This window comes from Periplaneta americana, chromosome 6, assembly GCF_040183065.1.
Source record: "Periplaneta americana isolate PAMFEO1 chromosome 6, P.americana_PAMFEO1_priV1, whole genome shotgun sequence".
Classification (NCBI taxonomy): Eukaryota; Metazoa; Arthropoda; class Insecta; order Blattodea; family Blattidae; genus Periplaneta; species Periplaneta americana.
Genome location: NC_091122.1, coordinates 80,992,009 through 81,014,432, shown reverse-complemented (window position 1 = coordinate 81,014,432; position 22,424 = coordinate 80,992,009). Strand labels below are relative to the sequence as shown.

General features: G+C 35.0%; 1 protein-coding gene across 5 annotated transcripts in view; it reads right to left on the bottom strand.

Annotated features, from left to right (window-relative positions):
- LOC138701460 (E3 ubiquitin-protein ligase SHPRH) overlaps positions 1–22,424 on the bottom strand; it is a 444,559-nt gene that overhangs the window by 177,352 nt on the left and 244,783 nt on the right. For all 5 annotated transcript variants that reach the window (XM_069828349.1, XM_069828345.1, XM_069828347.1 and 2 more), the window contains one exon: positions 17,692–17,865. In XM_069828349.1, coding sequence (XP_069684450.1) covers positions 17,692–17,865 — 174 coding nt within the window. The remainder of the gene's footprint in view (positions 1–17,691; positions 17,866–22,424) is intronic.

Here is a 22,424-nt window from a genome sequence, read left to right as displayed (position 1 = left end):
TTATTTGGGGTTAGAAGGCTAAGTTTTTTGTGTTTTGGTTTTGATTTCTTTTTTCGGTTAAAATTCCATCAATTGAAAGCAAATTAACTATACTCAATATGATTAATGAATCAAAGGATATACTATTCAGTGCTTTTTCAAGCACAATAAGAAAAAATTATAAAGTAAACGAATGGACAAAAAATGTTGTAATGTGTGGGGCTGTGGAACTGATACCTCAGAACAAAGATTATGCATACGTTAGGGACACTTACTGGCCCAACATTAAGAAAGCAACTTTCATGAGTACCAATTCAAGTTCACAGTATCATCACAGTCTAGTATATACAGTCACGAAGCTTGAGTTGTGAGGGTGCTAGGAACAATAGACTGAGCCGGTACTATTTCGCATTGTATGTAATGAGGCGATATTAGCGACCCTAGTGGTTAGCAATTATCTATGGATGCATATTTACTACCTATTGAGCTTCGTGACTGTATATACTAGACTGTGGTATCATAATATAAACATATTATGTAGTTAGTGGGTCTACTGTCGACATTAATGCCACTTATAACTAAATGAAAAATTTCGCTAATTATTTTTTCAGTTTTACATTTGATCTATTCATAAATTAGTGTCGTTTTATATTTAATTTGTAGGCTAAAGTTGACAATGCCAGAAGAACTGGCAGTGGAGGAGGAAAGCCAGCAAAATTCACTGCAGTTGATGAATTGGTATTAGATTGTTAGGAAAATACAAGTATTCTGCATGTGTTGCTGGTCTAGGACAGAAAGACCTGATGGCATTGTAAAATAATCAACATCCCAATTTGTATTTGAAGCTTTGCTGATAATGCATGACTTCTATTATATGTCTTGTTATAGCAGGTTCCACTATAATTAATAACTCTCCAAGCTTTTCAAAATTCAAATTATGGTTTATTTAACGACGCTCGCAAATGCAGAGTTTATATCAGTGTCGCTGATGTGCCGGAATTTTGTCCCACAGGAGTTCTTTTACATGCCAGTAAATCTACTGACATGAGCCTGTCGCAATTTAAATACACTTACATGCCATCGACCTAGCTCGGGATCGAACCCGCAACCTCGAGTATAGAAGGCCAGCGCTATACCAAGTACGCTACCGAGGCTGACTCCAAGCTTTTCGGCAATTTACCTAAACTGTTCATTATATTTAAATAAATGCTCCCGTAAATGAATAATAATTGTTCTTTCTTGATATAGTTTTAGCTCTTCTTACAACAACTTCATCACTTCAATTGGAATGACTAAACCACATGTATTAAAAAAATAAATACAATATTTTGTTTTGATTATCTGAGAAAGGTTGTCACTGGTAACTGATAATACAGAAATCACCAGTCTTTAGAGTCTTGTAGGAATATTTCTGTTGAATACTAGTATAATCAACTAGATTAGCATTTTGAGAAACAGAATCACTTATGAACTGGTGAAATCGACCAATATTACTAGTCTGTGAACTGGTAACTATTACTTTACCCTTGTAGTTTCTAGAAACACAGACTTGTAAAATAAACTAATATTACTACTGTACAGACTAGTATTACTAGTCCGTGAGTTTTGAGAAACAGGCCCCTGGTGCCAGCAAATTCCTTTCTCTTAATCTGAAGCTTAAGAGCTCAGCTTTTTCCTTGAGTAATACTAATTCTCTTATTAAACCATTAAGTTCAAACTGCGTAAACTGTTGAGGATTTCCACATTCTACATTACACTGAAATTCTTCATTAATTTTATCTGACTTTGATGCACCATTGAAAACATCTTCTAGTGTTACTAGTGAGCAAGGGCCAGGAACCTGTGGGCCATGAGAAACTGGGCATATAGCAGATGAAATGTTAGTTGGATATGAGAAAGGCTAACTTTCTTATTTTTAGAATTACAGCCCTTAACATCACAACAGCAAAAATAACAATCATTAGTCATCACTATGATTTCTCTCCTCCCTCCATATCATCGGAACACCAAATCTTAATGCTTTCTTTTTAACTTTAGACCACTTCCTTAGATCTTTACAGAAGCATAACATACTTTGCTTGGTAGGAATATTTTGTTTTCATCTCTCATTTTCACTTCAAAATAGGAACTGTAAACTTTTATAACGAAATCTATAATGTTCCTTTCATGATTCTTAATCATGAACTCACCATAAAAATATAGCAAAATATAGGCCTATCTGGGGAATTAATTAATTAAGTCAACTGTTGCAAAACACTAACAATAAGCTTAGGGAATGACTCAAACCCACTACCTGCTGGATTATATCTTATGGCTGCTCACATCGCCTGCTCAATCAATGTTTATGTGCGAGTAGCCGCTAGGTGGCAGGTAGTGCACTACCTCTACGTGCACCGACCTAACCACTTGATCCCCTTAATGACTGGTCCCTACAGCCAACAGAGTCCATGTACCACTCCTGCTTCGGCAACCCCCCCTCCCCAAGGCTCCCTTAACGGTCCGAGGTAGAAGTCCTCCCCCGGGTTCTATTGCAGAAGTTATCCATCATCACATGAATACAATCCACGGAGGCCGGTTGAGAAAGCTTAGTTATAAATGTGTTTTAACAGAAAAGGATCTTATCCATATAACTTTGATGTTGCATTTATTGTCGATTTTGTGGATTTTATAGCATATTAATGTTTATTTCAATCATTGTTACATACTATTTGGCATTTTTGTGTGTTTTCGCGAGGAAATGTGTATTTTTGAAAGGCAATTTACTTTTCTTCTTTTTACCAATACGAAAATTGACCTGTATCTCTATTTTCTGTCTCTCCCACTTTGCAACTGCATAGGTAGGAGGATGGATGTGCCCACACCAGTCCAGTGACATTCCACAGCAAGAGAGAAAAATTATGTTTTAAGTTTTACTGCCTCTTTCTTCCAGTTACAAACCAGTCACGGCAAAGATTAGTGGTCGGTGTCTTTAATAACAAAGACAACCCTACACAGTTGCCAAGTCTCCATAATTACGTGCTAGCTGTTATCATCTCATTATATTTGTGTCTTTCTTTAGTGTAGCAGGTATTATATAGTGAAGCTATTCCAAAAGCAAAAAAAATAGTAAGTTATTTAGATTAAAACATTATGTTTCACAGTGTGGGGAAAAAGTGTTCAACACGGATGGTGAAATATTGTATTGTAAAATATGCGACGTCAGAGTTGGAGTCAAAAGAAAGTTTTTTTGTGGATCAACACGTAAATAAAGAGAAGCACAAAAGAGGTCTACAATGAATTCAATACAAAAAACAAGTGGTTCCACAAATGCTACTTGGTCAAGCACGTCCTTCAGGTTCTCCTTTTTTCTGCAGAACTCTGCAAAGCTTTGATTTCTGCTGATATTCCACTGACGAAAGTGAATAAATAAGTTCCATGAATTCCTAAAAAAACATACTGGAAAAGCTATACCCGACTGTTCAACACTGAGAAAAAATTATGCGGGGAAATACTATGAAAACACAATACAGGAGATTGGGACAAAAGTGAATGTGAAAAAAATGTGGGTATATATGGACGAAACTACAGATTCACAAGGAAACTATGTGGCTAGGGTGACCAGATTCTCATGACAAAAACGAGGACACAATGCTTCAAAAAGGAGGACATTGTTCGAAAAAAGAGGACAGAAAATATGTACTTAGATTTAGGCTTAGGCCTACATTATACTTTAAATTATGTCAATATCTATTCTATTACAAAATATTTACAGTACAGATTTAAGTTCGTTACACACTACAGCGAGAAATATGTAATGTGTTTTTCGAGCTATGAAAAATGCTTTCCTTTAGCACAGAATAACGCTCGAAATAAAGCATAGCTGACATTGGTTGGCTAGCAATTTTTTTAAAACATAGTTACCCCACCATCTATGTTTCCTGCTCCCACAGGTAACCTAACCTAATTGTAGCCTATAAAATTTATATTACCTGAATGAAATTGAACAATTAATGACGTTCAAATTTATGTAACTTTATTTCTATCAGTGCATATCAAACCCAAAGACTTTGCATAGTATAAGCCTACAGTTCTCGGTATAGTGTGTTACGGTCTTAAAGCTTATATTATACTTAAAAGTATGTTAGTATCTATTTTATTACAAAATAATTATGAAAAACTAAATAATAATGATTTTACAGTTACGTAGCTACACATGAAAGTAAAGGAAGCTATAATTATTAAAAAGGACAAAAAATATCTAATTAAATTTACATTCGGACCTCGATTTCTCGATTTACTAGCTACCTCTGAGCAACGACCATAAGAAGGAGGAGCAAAGAGTATATTCCGTCAATGCTGCTGCCACCTCAGGCAAATTACTTGAAAAAGGCGTCAATCAAATCAGATAATTTCAAGATATCAGGCATACAAGTTACGAAAAGGAGGACATTTCTTGATTTTTTTTTTCCAATCCGCCCCAATCCCGGACAAAGGCCTAAAAAGGAGGACATGTCTGGACAAAAGACGTCTGGTCACCCTATATGTGGCTAACGTTGTGGTAGGCACAATGGAAGAAAATGTTTGACATGAAATTTTCTTAATAAATTGTGAACAACTATAAAAAGTGAATTTTTCAACAATTAGTAAACTGTTTGATAGATCCTTGAGTCTATTATACCCCAGTGAAATTCAATATGACAACATACTACTGTTCCTGACTGATGCTGCACCATACATAATGAAAACTGGCACTTTTCGGCAAGCTCTTTACTAAGAAATGGTGCATGTAACGCAGGGGCGTATTTTGCGGACTACCGGAGCTACCGGCGGTAGCCCAAGGAAATTACAAAAGAAAAAGTTTATAATATAACATAATGTAGTAATTTTGTATCATTAGTTTTACCATACTAATTAAAATTAAAGTAACTGTTAGATTTATATGCACTCTCTGCTCTCGAAAAGAAACAAGTTGTCAAGGCGGCATCGCTGGAGAAACCGCTTGCTACGTGAGGTAGCCTGTGACCATTCCCCGCACGCTGTCCTTCGCACAACGTCCCCCCCTCCCTTCTGTTTCCATCGTGCAGTGTAGACCGGGCGAGTTGCCGCTCTCGTGATCGGTTTCTTCGCAGGCGCGAAGCAACAATACGCTTAGTACGCTAGCTCATGAACGTGATTGTATTATTGCAGTGCATTATTTTAAATCTGTGATTTGTTCGAGTGTCTAAGAGTTATATTAATTGTGAATTATTAAGTTTTTAATTTCCCAATTAAGTGATATTGTGAAAAATATGGCAGAACAAGTTTCTGGAGAAGTTTGTGTTGAAAATGACTGTGTAATAGAAGGTTTATTAAAAGTGCCTTTTAACCGTCGTACATAACAACGAGAAAATTGAAATTGTGAAAATGGAAAGAACAACTCCTGAGTTAAATTTGTCCATGGACATAAAAGAAAAACAGCGTGAGTACACACGCCATTTCACTTCAACATCATATGGTAAGTGGAATTGGTTGTGTGGTAGTTCTAAACTGTCTAAACTATTTTGCTGGCCATGTTTGTTATTTAGCCGCGAAACTAATGTGTGATCAAAAGAGGGGTTTTCTAATATGAACTCCCTTCGAACGGTTAAAAGTTAAAAAGTTATGTTTTATTTAACGACGCTCGCAACTGCAGAGGTTATATCAGCGTCGCCAGATGTGCCGGAATTTTGTCCCGCAGGAGTTCTTTTACATGCCAGTAAATCTACTGACACGAGCCTGTCGCATTTAAGCACACTTAAATGCCATTGACCTGGCCCGGGATCGAACTCGCAACCTTGGGCATAGAAAGCCAGCGCTATACCAACTCGCCAACCAGGTCGACCCTTCGAACGGCAGTCCTACAATACGACAAATCAAAAGCTCATATTTGTAGTAGCATGAACTTTGCAAACTTTGGGAAGACAAGAATTGATTTACAGCTAGATAAGCAAAAAGCTCTACACATCAACCAACACAATGCTCTTGTGAAAAAAAAAATCGGGAGATTTTACTGCGTCTTATTAACGCAGTCTGCTTTCTAGGAAAACAAGAATTGGCTTTTCAGGGTCATAACGAGAGTGTGGAATCAGACAATATAGGAAATTATATTGAATATTTAAGTTCCTTAAGTGAATTTGACCATTTACTCGCCAATCATCTTGAGAGTTCAACAGTATTTCGTGGTACTTCTCCCGCAATTCAGAATGACTTAATATTTGCTATAAGTGGGGTTATGATAAAGAACATAAAACCTTTTGTGGCCATTGTTGTTGATGAAACAAGTTACTGCTCTAATCAGAGTCAATTGTCCACTGTTTTAAGATACGTCGACAATACTGCCAATGTTCAAGAACGGTTTATAGGATTCACAAATGTCAGTTCGGACAAAACTGCTGCTACTTTGTTTCAACAGCAGAATACAATGTCGGCAATAAGTTAATTGCACAGACATACGATGGTGCTTCAGTTATGGCGGGAAATATTAATGGCTTAAAAACAAACGTTCAAGAAAAGTATCCTCAAGCACTATTTGTCCATTGTTACAGCCATGTTCTCAATTTAGTTTTGCAACAAAGTACTTCATCCATTCCAGAATGCCGCATTTTTTTCAAAACACTGTCGGGTTTAGCTGCATTTTTCTCATCATCTCCTAAAAGATCAGAAAACTCAAGAAATTTATGAACAAGAAACTCCCAAAAGTAGCACCAACTAGATTGAATTTTACATCTTGGCTTGTAAATACAGTAAAGGAATACAGAGAAAAACGGACTGCTTTCTTTAAAAATATCATTTGTAATGATTCTGAAAAAAACTGGGATGATGCTGTAATTGTGCAGGCTCAAGGATATTTGAACTTTTTCACACAGTTTCAGAATATATTTCTTCTTGAAGTCTATGCTAGAGTGTTCGCACATACAGATGTGCTCTACAATATTCTTCAGACAAAAAGTCAAGACATAGCATATACTTGCAAGAGGTATCAAAGTTAAAAAAATACTATATCCGAGTTGAGACGTAGTGGGTTTCCGTCCATATGGAGTAATTTGGAAAATGAAAATTCTTCAGTCAATACAATGGAATCACCATTAAAGTGAAGAAAAGGACATAAAATTTACTCTGTCACACGTTAAAAGTGTTAAAATTGTTAAAAAGGTATTTACCTTCGACAGACGGCCCGTTTCGACGCTATTTGTCGTCGTCTTCAGTGTCTCTTGAACCACTGCTGATTTTGGCTCTGCGATGTGCAGTTGTCGATGGTAGGGGTGGGGGTGTGTTGCTCCTATGGTGGGGGTTGGTTGTCTGTATGCTATGACGTCAAACAATGTGTGCGTATTGAACTGTAGTTGCGTATTAAGTATATATTGTGGGTGTGCTATTGTATTCTTATATATTTCGTATTGTTCTAGGATGTTTAACTATGAACTTTTTGGTGTGATGTGTAAAATTTCCATATCTGTTTCTATATTATTGTAGTCATGATTATTGTCGATAATGTGATCATGACTACAATAATATAGAAACAGATATGGAAATTTTACACATCACACCAAAAAGTTCACAGTTAAACATCCTAGAACAATACGAAATATATAAGAATACAATAGCACACCCACAATATATACTTAATACGCAACTACAGTTCAATACGCACACATTGTTTGACGTCATAGTACGTCATAGCATACAGACAACCAACCCCCACCATAGGAGCAACACACCCCCACCCCTACCATCGACAACTGCACATCGCAGAGCCAAAATCAGCAGTGGTTCAAGAGACACTGAAGACGACGACAAATAGCGTCGAAACGGGCCGTCTGTCGAAGGTAAATACCTTTTTAACAATTTTAACACTTTTAACGTGTGACAGAGTAAATTTTATGTTTTTAACAAAGTGTTAACGAGAATTTTAATCAATGAAGAAAAGGAGATGATGAATTGAAATACAGGCAGCTGTACTATAGCATACTAGATGGTATGCACATGGAAATTACTGACAGATTTTCTGATTATGGAAAGCTTCAGTTCACACATCTTCTAGATTCTCAAAAATTTTCTGATTATAGAGAAAACTTCCCGAATGAGGCACTAAACAAATTATTTCAGTCCTATAACAGTCACTTTGATCAAGTACGTTTGAAAAATGAATTAAGTGTAATATATTTAGCAGAAGTCTTTGATTTTTCGAACAAACCTATCCATGAAATATTATCTGCCATATATGAAAACCAGCTGAACCAAGTTATTCCTGAAGTCCTTAAATTGGCAACATTAATTCTGACAATACCAGCTATGTCAGCATCGGTAGAAAGAACATTTTCTGCATTGAAGAGAATAAAATCCTACTGTAGATCAACTCATACACAAGAACGTTTATCCGGCTTGGCACTAATATCCACTGAAAAGTCATTTCTACAGAAACTTTGCAAGCGGCCCAACTGTAATTTCAATGACGAAGTCATCAACGTATTTTCGTCCCAATCAAGACGTCTGAAATTCACATATAAATAGGTAAGGAATTTTATTATAGGGATTTTAAAATATATTTTGTGTAATAATAGGGTCAGTGGTAGCCCAAACCCTTTAACCAGTATACGCCACTGATGTAACGTGTCTAGCCCACACTTTACGTAGAGTGGCACAAGAACTTCAGAATCAGTTCCTGAAGTTGATCAGCTTATAGAATGTGTGAAGACCTTCCTGAAGGCACCTTCTCGAGAGGCACATTTCAAGCCTGTAGCTCCTGAAGTTCTTTTGCCACCTTTTCCAGTTTTAACAAGTAGGGGACTTGGGAACATCTGGTATTTATCCATAAATATGAATGTTCTAAATTTCATATTGAATTTTTTAAATTTCTAATGTTTTTTTTTTAATTAATTTTCTTGTATTTTATTGTGTAATAAAATCATTGCCCTAGTTATCAGTAATAGCGGTGTGCACTATCTGCTACCTAGTGGCAAAATGATTGAGCAGGCAGTTTATGCAGCCATAGGATGCGATCCAGCAACCACCGATTCAACCATAGCCTACTTGACATCAATCTCATCACAGACACAGCCTTCTAGTCAACCTGATAAATAGTCACAGCCTTCTAGATTACGTTTCTGATGCTCATTAACAGGTTAGTACAAAATTTTGATATTACAGACTGGGTTATGGATGCAGCAAAATCACCAGTATATTAATAAGTTACAAAAAATAAAATATAATTTTGTGTAAAAATGGTGTATAATGTGCAATTTTTTATGTAATTTCCGACTTTAGCACACAAAAATATATAAAGGAGAGCTAATTTTCGTTTGAAGTTTTTTCATCACAGGTCTGTGTTATCTTTCTCAACATGTGCTGAAGTATTATATAATGCTATTTCAAAAGCACTTGAACCTATTTCGTTAACATGTCTTTGATTTGAATTATATTGTTGACATCACTGCTGAGAGTTACAGACACATTACATATTGCAGCATTTCTCAACCTGTGGTTCGTGAAGGTGGGACAAGTAGTCCGCAGGCAGAATTAAAAATTTAATTCTAATTGAATTAAAAATACAGAGTCCACCAAAAAATGTATACACTCTTTGTCAGACTGTATCGGAATATTGATATTGTCAATTGATTTGAATTACGAGTATGTTGTAGTATGGTCTTTTGCTCAACGGATGTCTGTACTTTCAACATGATAGTGAGAAAACAAAATGGCCGGAGCACGCTTGATGTTCGAGCAGCGAAACATGGTGTTGTATAACAAATTCTGAAAAAGCATTCTGAAGTGGTTTATGAGGTTTGATAATGCCGGTGAAGTGCAGCATCAATGGAGGCGGGAGTACGAAACAGAACCCCCAACCTGCCTAACAATTAAACACATTATTGACAAGTTTGAGGCGCATGGAATGATTTGTGATATTCACAGAGGAAGATTGGGAAGACTGCGTACAGCTACAAGGCTTTGTCGGCAAACAGCGAACATTTTGAACATCTAAAGTATCCATGTGCTTAACTGAAGACAATACTACATGTATGATCAGTATTTAAATGTAAAACAAACACTTAATAAATAATTTTCGTTCCTTAAAGAGTGTATAGGCATACTTTTTTTTTTTTTGGCTGACTCTGTATAACAAAAAAATAAATGAGTAAAATTTGTCCACATAAACAGGATAACGTACTGTGTAAGCCAAACGTTCTAAGAGCTATGAATATTAAACAACCAAACAAAAATCTGGTATTTTCAAGATATGAGGATGTGATTGCATTGTTACTAACTTCAGAGGAACTGCGGTATGTGCTGAAAACGATTGGTAGGGTTGGTAACATAAGAGCAGTGAAATAAACAACAATACAACATGATTTTATTGCTCCTGCTTTCTCTTGCTGTTTTAAGTAAACATATGTTGTCCATATTTCAACAAGCTGATTATTTATTGTTTTTTACTACTGGTTTTGCTCATCGTTGCCAAATTAGCGATCTCGCAATTTAAGCAGAAGTGCTAAGTTATAGTTGGAAAAAGTGTGTTGTGAGTTAACTCCAGTTTTAATATTATATTTTCGAAAACTCTTTTAATAATGGAAAGTGGCTTAGAACAGGGATTTTGAGAAGAAAAGCAAGTGATACAGACAATGCTAATTCTAACTGTGAAACATTTGTAACAGTGACTAAATGTGTGGGCTGAAATTTTTGGGGATGATATTGTTGGACTGATTTTCATTGAAGAAAACCTGACAGGAGAATTGTATCTGAACATTTCAGAAACTGTAACTGATCCACTTATCACATTGTTGCTAGAGAATCAAGTCAATGAAGGAAACCTGGTGTTGGACGAACAAAATTTGCATTATCAACAGGATAGAGCTCCCCTACACTATGCAGCACCTGTGCGAAAATAGCTGGATAGAAGATTTTCTGGAAAATGGATTGGATAGAATGGCCGGCGAGATCTCCAGACCTGACGCCGCTTGACTTCTCCCTATGGGATCATTTGAAATCAGTTGTTTATACTCCTCCACCTGAGAATATTCAAGAACTGAAGAATAGAATAACCCAAGAATGTAATCGGATTAGTAAGGAAACACACTAAAGTGTTCGTGAGGAGTTCCAAAATGACTGTATTACTGTTTAACCAACAATGGAGCACATTTGAACATTTGATTTAATGCAAAACAAACTGTTTCTCGTCAGGTTGCCAGGCAAAAGATGTGAAATAAATGAATGAGATGTATAAACAATTGAATGCTCTCTCATATTATGTAAGTATAAAAATATAGGGGTGCCATTTGAAATTTCAAAGTGAGGATGGTTGGGGGTGGGGAATGAAATCTGAAATGCAATTAACGCTGGTTTCAGACTTCCCCCTCAATATCTAAATTGACGTGTTTTTTTGTTTAAAATAGTTAAATAATTAGTTATTTAGACTGGAAAGTTTTGAAATGAAAGCCCTGTATTGTTTTTAAATTTGTTTTAATGTATTCTATTGCAGTCTTCAATCTACACAGTTATATCACTTTCCCATGTAGAAATTTGTGTAAATGAGTTCCAAGACTATCTGACCAATTACTCAACAGAACACTGCAAATATTTCATGGCAAGGGAAGTCTGGAACAGTTTGTGTATTAACACATAAACGTATATAAAAGTACAGACTATGTGTTGTATTTAGTATCCTATTACAATTCTGATATTTCATCTTGGAATATTTTATGCATGAATAATTTAGCGGAATAGTATGATACTTTTTTGTTTTGTATCTGTAAAATTTTAGTACCCTTTTTTGCCAATTGATCCGCATGTTCATTGGCTTGTACTCCACAGTGCGCAGGAATCCAATGCAGCTGAATATATTTATTCAACTTTTGAAGGATTTTTAAGAATCTTTGTATTTCTTTGATATTGGTATTGGCATGAAATACTAGATGAAGCGATTGAGAATCACTAAAAATGGCAGTTTTTTGGAACACATTTATTCTGTAAATAAGTTGAATAATTCTGTGGTGTTTGGGTAAAGGGAGATAAGTCATAAGAATGAGTTCGGAGATAAATGAAAATTAAACTTGGAACCCTTATTACAAATAATTTTCTACACAAATAAAAAACACATCAACTACTTGTATTCTTTGATTTTTACACACCCACTTGTATAATTTAACTTTTGTGTTCATCTGGGGAACAAAATTCCACCTGGACAAAAAAAATGATTTATACCCCTTTACCCGAACACCACAGAATTATCCTGGTAATTCTTATTGAAGTATGGTCACACATTGCTACTTTTGCAGTGCTGCAGTACAAAATACTGCATAACTCTCATATTGCGATGTGTGAACAACAGTGCAACCTGAAAAGTGGCAACTGCCGAACAAATAATAGGGTTGCAGCCACAACATTTCTGATATCAGTTTTGTTGAAACTTTTGCAGCTGTTGTGACCAGTGTTGCCACCCAAATATGCCAATGATACTTTACATGGTTTGGATATAATTTCAATGTTTGATGTGATGAAAATAAATGATCTGTAACAGTTACTAAGTATACAACACAGGTATATTTGCTGATATAATTAATTTTTTTGTTAATTTTATGTAGTGTAGTTTCAAACACGAGGGTTGTTAACATTTCTTCCAAGAATATGATGTTGGTTATCATTGAAGTATATAGACATTTTTCTAATAGCTTTATAATAAAAGTAATGCCAATTTCTGAAGACTAGTTAGGACAGAAAAACAAATAATAGGCCAATTTCAATCAAGACAGTGCTTGTGGAATTTGCAAATGCCGATTCCCACAACAAAAAGTAAAAGGCTCTAGCAGAAATTGCTAGTGCAATGTAAATTTCACAAGACGATGTTAAAAAAAATCCGCTCTCTTCGGGACCAATGTGTCATTCCACATCAAACCGGACAAATTTAAAAGAAATTTAACATTGATATTTTTTATTTGTCAAACTTTTTTATTTGATTGAAAGAACAAAATAAAATATACTTATGTATATTTTTATTTTCATAAAACTTGATTCTTTCGAAAAGTATTTAAATTCAAAATTTATGTAATAGCGTGCGCACTGTTATATATAAACGGTAATATCTTCGTTGCTAATTAATGCAATTTATTCAAATTTGGCTCATATTAAAGCTCAAAGATATACTTTTAGCATATCTTCGATTACATAAAATTTATGTTGTATTTTTTTCTCGAAAATATATTTTAAAATGCCTTTTTTTAAGTTCGGAAACTTTTTTCGAAATATAGAAAAAATATCAGTGCATTCCTTAGTTTCTCAACTATATGTGTACAAAATTTCAGAATGGGATATACATAAATAAATTTGCAATAAATTAACTTACTCAGCTGGGTGCACACTGTTGAGTAGGAGCATCACTGCAAGACCGCGTTGCTATGTATGGATACATGTGTACACACAGTGTCAGTATGTTATACACCATAAAGTCAACTTACGAAATATGTAAACATTTTGAAGCACAAAAACAAGTCAACTGGATTGGATAACTGAAATGTACTTTTATGCTCGACCATGCTGAAATGTAGTAATTATACACCTGGTAGTAGCCCTTTAATGCACCTCATTAAAGTACACCTATTCATTATAATTCAGTTGTTCAGCCAATGAGAAATCACCTTTGTACTGATTGTACCATTATAAAACCACAAGTATCGATTATTCTCGGATATGCAATCGAAAGACAATTAGCGAAAAGTCACGGAGGCTGGAAATCCAATACTGTCGCAGAAGGTTATGTTCTGTTACTATAATAATTAGCGTTAATTGTAAATAATATTCAAATAAATTCAATTTGTCATCTCGTTTTTCAATTCTAAATCAATTTCCAGGTTATATCATGCCTAATGTTCATGTTATTCTCTAGATTATATCAAGGTCAATGACATTTGTGTTTCGGAAAAAATCAATACTTTCGCGTCTGCGCACATCTCACAATTCAGGTCAGTTCCACTCCTCACTTAACCATAACATGAATACTTCTGAATAATTTCAAGTTAGAAATATGGTCGAGCATAAAAAGTCGTATGAAACTTGCCTATAATGGTAATTAAGACGCTCGTATGAAAATTATGAAACTCGCTTGCACTTGTTTCATAAACAACATACTCGCGTCTTAATTACTACCATTATAGGCTTGTTGCATAAAGTACTATTAAGCAACTCAGATAAATACATGTTTACTTTCGTGGGACAAAAAATAATCTTTAACCAGTGCTTCAGATTTTGAGACCGGTATGAAAGCATGTAGTGTTCTCGTGCCACTTACTGCTTTTGCCCTCTCATATCAAGACTGCAATAAGTCATATTCATTTTTATGTTTATCACTGGTGAAAAATAGAAAATGAATTCCACTAATATTCTTTTTCTGCCCACACAAACTATTTTCTTGGTGTCATAATGGGGTCCTGATGTGGCTGAAGACTTGCTGTTGTTGCTAGTCTTTTAGTGGTGCCGCCAATCCCATCACAAGGGCCCTTCCCATGTGAAGTTCCAAAAAAAATGCCATTCAGTACTCATGCCGAAATCTTCTTCGTGAAAACACAGATTTACAAAAAAATTTTCGGTTTTTGTATTGGGCACTAACCCCATCAGAAAAATAAATAACGTTTTTCACATTTCCTATTTCGTTCTTCAGAAACCATATTAATTGTCGTTTGAAAAGGTGGACAGCATTTGTATCATGTTTAAGACACTCTGAAATTGGTACAAAGTTTTTATGTTTTAATTCACTTGTCTTTAAAATAAATTACAAAGGGATGGAGTGTGACCTGATTTTTATTCCAATGAACACACTGTACTGAGTCTTCAATCACGCAGGCATAATTTTCGGAAAAGTCACAAATTACAAGGCATTCATCGTCCTGGAGAGCTTCTTCCTTTTCTGCCAGAAACGCAGCTTGTTGCTGAGCAATAAATGCGTGAGGAGCTAGGGCTTCTAAATTGGTCGAAAGTTTATCTAAAAATTCTACTGTAGAGTGTATAATTTCTAAATTAATTTGGTCAACAGTTACCCATTGTTTGTAATTGATTACATCTATCATTTCTGTTTCAAATGCTTCCTGTAAATATTGAATTAAGTCTGCTGTTGATGGACAATTTTTACACTTTATGAAATAACAATCAGGAGAAGTAGGGTTATGTACAATCTGTGAAATCAGATCTCCGTAACTTCTCAGTGGCCGTTCTAGATTGGCTGTCAATTTCGCAATGTTTCCACCATCAATTAACAATTTTACATTCTCATGATGAGCACACACACACAGACTGAATGAGTACTACTGGTTCCAGGAAGCACACATTGTTTTGGTCTTAGTTCTGCAAATTTTGAAAAACTAATTTGTATATCTAGATCTTTAACCTTAAAAGCCCGAAATCTTTCTTTTAAATTTGATAACAATCTTTTCTATTTCTGTACTTTGTGGCCATCTTCTTTTACAGAAACGAAGTTTTTCTTTCCAGCCATGACGCGGCTTATATCATCATTAGTGTAATGATCAAGTATTTTTTTCACTATAATAATAATAATAATAATAATAATAATAATAATAATAATAATAATTTATTTATTTAATCTGGCAGAGCTAAGGCCAGTAGGCCTTCTCTTTTGCCCAGCCAGACTACGGGTGTGTCTAAAGTTTTTCCACTTGTAGATTCTGGAATTGAGAGAATTTCCCTCTCTGTAGCTAAGTTTTTTGCAACACTGATCATGTTACTAGTTGTTTCAAAGTGTTCCGTAATTTTACTGTATGGCCAGTCCTCAAATATAGTTAAAATCTGAATTTTAAGTTTTCTGTCAATAGTGTTCCTGAAACACTTTGGTAGCTTAATAATTATGTCACTGCTACTCTTCTCATCTGGTATTGTTTCTACTTTTTCTCAACACGAAAAATCTTTTCCTTAAGTGTCTGTTTTATTTTCTGATATTTCTGTTGAGGATACTTCTTCTGTGATAATTTCTTCTTCTTAATTGGTGTTTCCCCCACTGAGACCAAACTTTCATTCAACTTATCAATGTCAGTCACTGACACCTCTGAATTACTTGATGCACTACATTTATCAGTTTCTGAATTGCTTGTTGTTTCTTGTTCAATGTTCTGGATACTAGAACCGGCTAAGATATCAACATTGCTGGTTTGAACAGCACTTGATTCGCCATCATCTGACATTAACGAAATTTTCTTACAACAATTTTCACAAATCCTAAGATTGTATGATAACTTAATGCGTTGCATGTTCAATTCTTTAAGCATGTTGGAAGTCACACACCTTAATTCTCCTTTCTTAAACCTACGACTGTGGTTGCTTATTTTGAAAGGATTAAAACACTGATAATGTCTAGGTTGTGTTACATTACTCATTGTGATTAGACTACACACTAATTGCACCAACTAAAAACAATAACAGAAACTACGCCATACACACTCACAGTAATACTATAGTACTGTATTATTAATGCCCGAATGTTTGAAAATCTCAGAACAAACTGAAGAGAATTCATACTGCCTTGTACCTGATTCAAGTATTATATATCCCAGCTAAGCTTCTCCAGATGTAAACAAAGAGGACTAGCAGTTGCCAGTCTGGTGAAAACAGACAAAGGCAGCAATTGACAATTTATCGCAGGACAGGCTTCAGAAAGCAGTTTAACAGTGTGCTGACTGCAAGGGATTAAGATTAGCGCAATAGAGCTCTGTGCACGTATTTATTTAGTATTTTTTTACTCTGTCATTTATTGTTTTCCCACTATGAAATTTAGCATATTTACGGATAATTAAATGGAGAACAAGGTAACAACTTAAAAATGGTATTCTAAGTTTCCGAACATTATGAACATCAAAATTTATATAATAATTATGACAAAGTACTGTGAATGCATAAAAATGGAAAGTGAATATACACAGGCTAAAAGCCATATTTTTAACCTTCCAAATGAGACTAACCTCGATTTCATACGATACACATAATGAGAGAAACGAATATTTATATATGTCAATGTGTGCAATTTTTCAATAATTTTGATGTTGTATAAATCTCAAAATAATCAGAATTAGAGCCAACAAAAAAATATGGGTCTCTTAATTTTACCCTTACAAAACATAAAAGAAATTTCAAACAATTCTAAAAATATGAGATCAAAAATGTGTCAGGTCTGACATGGAATGACGCAATAAAAAAAGGTTAAAAAAATAATAATGTTCCTAATACTCGCAAAATGTTCTTATATCATAACATTAATGCCTATTCATCCATGTCATCATAGTTCTCGAAGGAGATTGTAGGCCTAACTGCAAACTGTTCTGTATTTCTAATCTTTCTTTGTCCCAGCATTGTCTGCTTTTTGTAGTTTAACATTTTGTTCTCCATTTCATAATTAAAAGAGATGATAAGGAAGCTACCACGTGAGTTTCACAATCTGAAACTGTAATGCGAACATAACAACAAAATGTATTGGAAAATCAACACAGAGAAGCAAAGCTGCAGCTAAACTGCAGCTGCAAAAGTAGCACCTTGTGTGTGAACAGACTCACAACTTCCAGCCGCAACTTTTGCAGCGCTTGAGTCTCTAGATAAATCCACCTCTGAAGTCAATACACTATTTGTTCAGCTAGCAATGCATCCTTATGTAGTTAAGACATTGAAATTACGGTATATACTGTAAATGCATACATTGTTCTTCCGTGCATTTCATAACAATATATGACTCACCTTATTGATTGTCTGTCTATCTAATGAGTCCAAAGTAATATCCAAACTGCGGATTTTGCTGAGCTTCTCTATGAAGTCTTGTGAGCATTCAGTATGTTGCCTACGGTAAAAATGTTCTTCCACAGGAGAAAAGTGTAACCATTCTACTTCTTCATTTTGTTCTGGAATGTTGATCTGAAAATATTTTATAATTATTAATAAATCAATGTTTATTTTAGTAAAAACGTTTTAATTGGTAACCATTACCATACAAATTGCATTTATTTTGATATTTGTGTCCGTAATAACTATAGACTAACAAGTTATTTTAATGCTATATTGCAATCAGTGGCATACATAGGATGAGGTAAGTTGGGCACATGCCCTAGGCATCAATGTCAGGGAGACACAAGAAAGCTGAAAGGAATTGTGTTTGAAGAAAATTAATCTGAGAAAAGCAAAGTTCTAATAAAAAGAAAAGAAACTATTGTGATTCTGAATGACAATCGGCAGCAGCGTGGTGAATACAAGACTATACCAACCAACTAGACTAACCAACTAGCGAGGTGTGTCAGCTCTTCTAGCAACAGACGAAACATGTGTAATGGCTGCAAGTGTCTTTGTCAGCACTTTGTTTTCTAGAAGTTTCAAGAAGACTCTGAAGAAGTGAAAGAAGAGTTCTTGCTTTGTGAACCATTGCTTGGACGAACAACTTCAAATGAAATATTTATAAAATTAAACCAGTTTATGAATGTGAATGTGTTGGCGTTTGTTCTGATGGAACACGTTCAGTGACTGGGAAACATAGTGGAGTTGTTGCAAAATTAAAGAAGTCGCTCCTGGGTAATTCCATGCAAAACAGTATGACGAAAAACATTCATATCTCCAAATTTGTTAAAAATTGTACATTCAACTCTTTATGTCGTATATATTAATCATGTACAAAATTATGTTTGCGACAGCTACCGTTTAAATGTAATGCGCTGTTAAAATATTTTTATTTGAGCACACAGCTCTATTTTAAATTTATTTTCTGACCATAAGAATAATTACAAAAATTTGTTTAAAGATATCGATAGATAGCTTACAAAATAGGCTATTAAGATAGCTACTATAATTCAGTGCAGCTCTGAAAATTGTGTTTAAAGAAATTCAAAAATATATTTAAAAAAACGCCATTACATAAAATCGAATATTTCAATTCACATAAAAAAAATAAATGACAATTTGCTGAGCATTTTCATTAGGCTTTCAAATTTTCATAATGGGATCTTCAAAAATAAGGAAGTTATAAATTAAAACAACTCGCCGTTTAAAGGGTGATCTATGCCGCTGCGCCATGCGCAATCACTGCTGCTGGTCACTGCGAGAAGCGTTTCCGCATTGACGACCAGTGCGCGTTACACATCTGATTTCAACTAGTTTCGACACTTCTGATGAAGCAGAATAGGGTTTTATTGCTAACTTTCCATTAACTGGAACCACACAGTGAACACTTCTTGTTCCAGGAACAGTCTTGAGGCCGGCAAATCTCTGAGGATTTAGATTTTGTAACTACTTCTTCGTGTTTTTCAATGGATATGAATGACACAATAATTCCCTATATATTGCATTTTGACCAATCATACAGTCTTTTAGGAGTTGAAATTAGAGTTCCTAGCTTTTGCAGCGAGCCACTTGATTGTACCTCTTACACTGTCACTGGGCCCTTTATCGTGACTAGTTCCAAAGAAATGCCACTCCGCAGGTATTTGAAAATCATGTTCATGAATGAGTAGATTAACAGAGTTTTTTCGTTCTTGTATTCCCTAGCTGCTCCATCACTGAAATCATATATTTTAGATATTTCGGTATGTGTTTGTTTCAGATGTCCTATCATTTTCCTTAAAAAACATTAACTGTTGCACTATCCTGAACTAAGCATTCCGAAATTACTGAAAAACAAAGGTTCTCTAAATTACCACCAACTGAATTTCTGTAATATACAGTGAATGGGTGTATTGTTGCTTGAGAAGTACTCCAGTGATGACCTTGTGTAGCATCCTGAATAATGAAACTGTAATTATCTGAAAAATCACCAATGATAATGAACTCAGCGGGCTTTATTTCATTTTTCAGCTACTTTAAATAATTTGCTTGGGACTTTGCAATGAAGTTGTGTACAGTACCTTGATTTTTTTAAGCCAACCAAGTTATTAATGAAATTTACACAGTCACTTTTGACTAAAATCATATTGGCCCTGTCAGTTGTCGTCCATTCCGTGTACTACATTTCTACTAAATTTCTCTGTAACAATGACGTCAATATTTCTGATAGATTTCTGATAGATACATTTATAGTTCCTTACGTTCAGGAGCATATGCTTCTTCACTTGTTGAATTTCCCGCCTCTGTTTGTAAACATTCTTTTTCGCTTATTGATTTGTCAACCTTACTTTCAGTCCCAGCAACTTCACTAATTATTTCAATTTTTGAAATCTTATGGCAAAAGCATTCTCAAATGGCATCACCTACCACTAAATGCGGGACCTTTTTACACATGCTACTTGTCACTTTTCTTTTACAGACTTATGACAAATGTTTTTCAGGTCTGAAAATGTTGGAACACCACAGATGATTACAACTTTTCGTCTTTAATTTAGGCATTTTGAACACTTACAACTTACAATGACAGAACAGATCAAAATCGCCGTCTAAACTGAAGGGAAAAAGTTACAATGACAGAACAGAACAAAATCACCCTCTAAACTGAAGTGGAAAAGTTGCACTGAGATTATAACAGGAAAAAAACAAACTCTCACGTGAAATCTATTAGCGTACCATTGAGGGATGTCGCAACATCTGGCATTTGTCATATCAATCGCTAAGCATGCGTGTGGGTGCCTGATATGAACGTGTGACGTAATACACTGCACGCGACTTTGATCCTTAATGGAAAAATTTGCAATTCTGGTTTATTTAATATTTCCCAAAGTATTAGAGATCCCATCATAAAATTGTTGTAATAGATTAAGAAATTGTTTATCTCACTGTAAAAAATAGAGCATGGAAAAAAAATATTCGATTTGAAAATATTAACATTGCTTTATTTTACTGTAAGTTTTAATACATGCTCGAAGTAAAAATCCATAATAACTCAGAAGTAAGTTTAAATATATACAGTCATCATTGTATTGGCACAATTTTTACGTTGATACAATGAAGCATGTCATTTTAATAATATTTTTAACAATAGTCTACATATCAACTCCCCGAATATTTCACCCTTCATTACCTTTCAACCATTGTTGAGACGGAGTTCATATTAGGCCATTTAACTATTTATTATTATGACATTCATTTACTAGAATATTGAATAAATCCAGAACTTGATGTTACAAATTTTAAAATGTTGTATGGAATGACCCTCCTGAGACTAAATTTGCACATTGTGATATTAATTGTGAGCCTTTAGCTGCAAGAAATATGCTGGTTGATCTCAAAAGAGTTTTTAATGAAGTGGTGAGAAGTGTCAATTTCATTAAATCCAGAGTTACAAACTCACGAATATTTTCGATTCTGTCTAGAGAAATGGGTGCTGAGTATGATTCACTTCTATTTCATACCGAAGTTAGGTGGCTGTCGAGGGTGAATATATTGAGCCATCTGTTTGAACTCAGGTCAGAAGTACAGATTTTTCTCTTTGACACTTCAGATTTAAATGCTTTCATTGACAAACTGTAGCGTGTCCAATTGCCCTACCTGAAGAGGAAATATTATTGGTGGGCAAGAATATATGTAGACTACTTAGTAGTCAGAACTAATAAAAAAACAGATGGATTTGAAGAAGCTCATTTTAAATTTTGCTGGCAAATGTGTTCCCCCTCAATTCGTTCCTGCATATGAAGTCATAACATATGGCATCAAACAGTGGCAGCGGCTGAGTATTCGCACGATTGCAAGTGCACACCCTAAGAAACTTAATTTAAAAAATACGTTGTTTGAGTGTTAATTTGTCTTTCAAATTTCGTGCATGTGAACCAAGAAACAGTTTTATACGAATTTAAATCTGCCACCGTTTACTCTTGCCTCTGCCGCATCGTGCTGGTGTAACAGACGTCAAGAGACAACTCCTGTTTTTGCTACAGAATGAGGGGAAGGTGCGGTGAGAAGTGAGAGGGGAGGATTGTGTTTCTTTATACGTGGAGAGAAGATCGCCAAGAGGTATGCGAATGCGCGTACACAGCCGACTCGGTCCAATGGCTCTCGCGCTCTCTTGTCTCTCCATCTTAAACATACGGAATTGCTAAATCAACAACTTTCTTTCTTGACAAACATCCTAATATTTCATCTTTATAAAATTGCTCTAATCCTTCTGCAAGCAGAAGTTTGCGATATTGTAGATCGACTCTGGTTTATCAATCATTTCAAATTCAAACAGTTTGCACTTTGCAGCCAGGAGCCAGCACCATGCTATGATATAAGTGTGAACCTTCAGTCTTGCTTTATTGTCAGTGTGTATAGGTATAGCAAAAATGAACCGCGTTCGAGATCTGAAAGTAGTGAATTTCTTTAATCTCATGATTGAAGAAAAGCTTAGAATAAAGGAGAGAGGTAGGCCTGTTCCAGACATTAAACTAATTCAAACAACGAAGTGCAAAGGAAAAGAAGTTAAAAGAAAATTCAATTGTACTGTCTACTCAACTTATGAGTGGATATGTGGTTGTGATGAAACTAATTTTCTCTATTGCTTCCCATGTTTACTTTTTGCGCAA